The 2,651-nt window shown below is 33.3% G+C and overlaps 1 protein-coding gene across 1 annotated transcript; it reads left to right on the forward strand.

The window, feature by feature from the left end:
- Nucleotides 1-153: 153 nt before the first annotated feature.
- On the forward strand, nt 154-2,378 carry MZT1 (mitotic spindle organizing protein 1; the record flags this gene model as incomplete). Its single annotated transcript, XM_010169317.1, has 2 exons — nt 154-323; nt 2,355-2,378. Coding segments are annotated over 2 exons (194 nt in total), but the record flags the coding sequence as incomplete, so codon positions are not given.
- Between the last annotated feature and the right edge of the window lie 273 nt (nt 2,379-2,651).

Genomic DNA, 2,651 nt, shown 5'->3' on the forward strand with positions numbered 1-2,651 from the left:
TTTATGCTGGAAAGCTGAACATTAATGCTGTTGTTGAGGTTCAGACTGCAAGAACTTTCCACAACTGCCATGTTCACAAACTCTGCTGCAGAAATTAAATGTTGATGAATAACACTTTTGATCGTTGAAGTTTTATGGTGTGTAGGGACTAAGGTGCTTTCATTTTTTCTGTTGCAGTTCTGTTTGAGATTTCAAGAATATTAAACACTGGCTTGGATATGGAGACATTGTCTATTTGCGTGCGGCTTTGTGAACAGGGAATAAATCCAGAGGCATTATCATCTGTGATTAAAGAACTGCGTAAAGCTACAGAAGCTCTAAAGGTAATGCCTTTACTTAAAAAGCTTATAAATTTGTTTTAATTTGAGTCAGATGTATGTTCAACTTGCTGTACTTCGAATTGTATATTGTACTTTAAGATACGAGTCATTTTTAAATCAAAGAAATAAACTGTTCCCTAGAAAAGACAATTAATACAACTGAATGGACCATGAAGCATGAAATGGTACAAGTAAAATCTTTTCAGAAATAATAAGATTAACTCTTTTGAAGGAAAAAAGCCAACAACCAGAACTCGTGGATTTTTATTCTGGGCATTTTTAGCCACCATTTGCCCCCTTATCTGCATCATATCACAAATAGATTGCTACTTTCTCCTTTAACACATATCATCTAATTTCTACAACTTCAGGCCTAATTGTATGCAGCAGTACTTGTAAACAGATACATGCAGCTTCCTAATGTAATCTTCATGTATTGATTTTACCACATTAACCTGTGCTTTGAATCTCTCCAAAGACAAACAAGCCCTATATAATAGGCCTTTTCATAATTTAGCATTTACCTGTTTAGCAAGTAGAGAAGATAACTATGGTTTAAAAAAAATATTCACTTGCCTTTTAAAAGATTTTCATTTTTTACTGTCTTCCTAAACATCATGATTTCTTTTCCAGTATATCTTATATTTGTTTATTTCTGGGGAAACAGAGGGGAAACCTATATCTAGCCTGCCTATAGAGTTGAAGAATAGTTTGGGACAGGAGCATACACACACCTGTAAGTGGTAGCATTCACAATCTCAGTAGTTTTTCCTCCATTAAACTCTCTGACTGGTGTGATTAAAATTTAATATATGTCAGTTTTTTAAAGTTCATAATTCCTCTCTCAATCAAGAGACTGTCTTGCATCTCTAAATATTGGCAGTCAGAAAAAAGTAGTTTTGGGGTTTTTTTGGTTTTTTTCCCCCTTTTGAGGAGTGAAGGAAATTATCTGAACCCTGGTTTGATAAAACTGAATCAATGTAAGAAATTTTATGCGCTGTAGTTATTTTGTCTAAAAGCTGATCATGTATTTGACATAATCTGGGAATGTATTGTGTATGCTTCCTAGAAAGGTTTTTGTTTCTCCAACCCATGCTAATAGAAAGTCATATATTGAAACATTGCTCCTATGGAAGGCTGTTGGAATAGAAGAGAAAGGGAGAGATGAAGAAAAGCAGAAACCGGTTTCTAACTGTTTTTCTGTTCTGGTTTCTAACTGCATTCTGATCCTTAGAAAATTCAACTTAGTTTTTTGACTACATGGAGTCAGGGCTGTTTTTTTCACTGGTTTTCATGTTTTTCTTCTTTTTTAGCTTAACATTTCTCCATACTCATGAATATTTTATATTTGGGTACTTGCTTAAATGTTTGCATTGTCTATGTTTAACTATGTATACATAAGTAATTGAGGACTGTTTTACTTCATCCTTTGCTTTTACTGGTTTATCATTCTGTTGCTGTCCTTTGCCGATTTGTCCCATAACTGGCTTAAAATCTACCAATGTCAGTCTCCAACAACTGTACCTTGTTGGCAGGGTTGACTTATTCAGTAATAAAAATACTGATGACCTTGATCAAGTAATTGGCAGTGTGATTTATGCAGTTATGATTAGTGTCATTCTTCTAAGTTTTGTGTCAATAATTTATCTGTATAAGTGGGGGTAATAGTTACTATAAATTGTATAAAGAAATAAACTCTAAAGGGGAAAAAAAATCATGCGTTTGAGCACTTCTTGAAAGCATGAGGGCAAAATATACAGGGTACAAGCTACTTGGATACAGGATATACAATTTAACACAAGCAAACAGTAATGGCTATGTTAAGAAAAGCTAATGGCAGTTGACAGCTTTATTTAAAGAAAAAAGTAGTATTCATCAGAGAACAATGCTACACATTTTGTGCTTTTCATAAGTAGCTTATTTTAGGCTTAAATTCTCTAGGTAAATTAAAATATTTACAGGAAAAGATTAAATTTAATCTACATTATGTCTACTTTTGGTGACTTGTAGTAAACATTTTTTTTCTGTTTCTAGGCTGCTGAAAATATGACAGGCTGACATGGGAGAAAATTTCTTCATGAGAAGAATGCCAAGTTAAAGTTAACAGAGACTTTGGAGATTGCCACTATCTATGAAAAAAGTGATATAAGTCTGCGTGAAGGTTTCTGAATATTTCTGTAGCCTTCTTGAAAAGGATTATGTATAGAATAACTTTGAGAAGTCTTTTAATAAGATAAGTTCACCAGTAGTCTCATTACTTGGTATTTTTGTGAACTGTTTGTGAATATAGTGCAATTGCTCTTCTTTGGCATCCAGTGTTTTTTAAACTAT

Source organism: Antrostomus carolinensis, unplaced genomic scaffold (genome assembly GCF_000700745.2).
Source record: "Antrostomus carolinensis isolate BGI_N321 unplaced genomic scaffold, ASM70074v2 scaffold5496, whole genome shotgun sequence".
Lineage (NCBI taxonomy): Eukaryota > Metazoa > Chordata > Aves > Caprimulgiformes > Caprimulgidae > Antrostomus > Antrostomus carolinensis.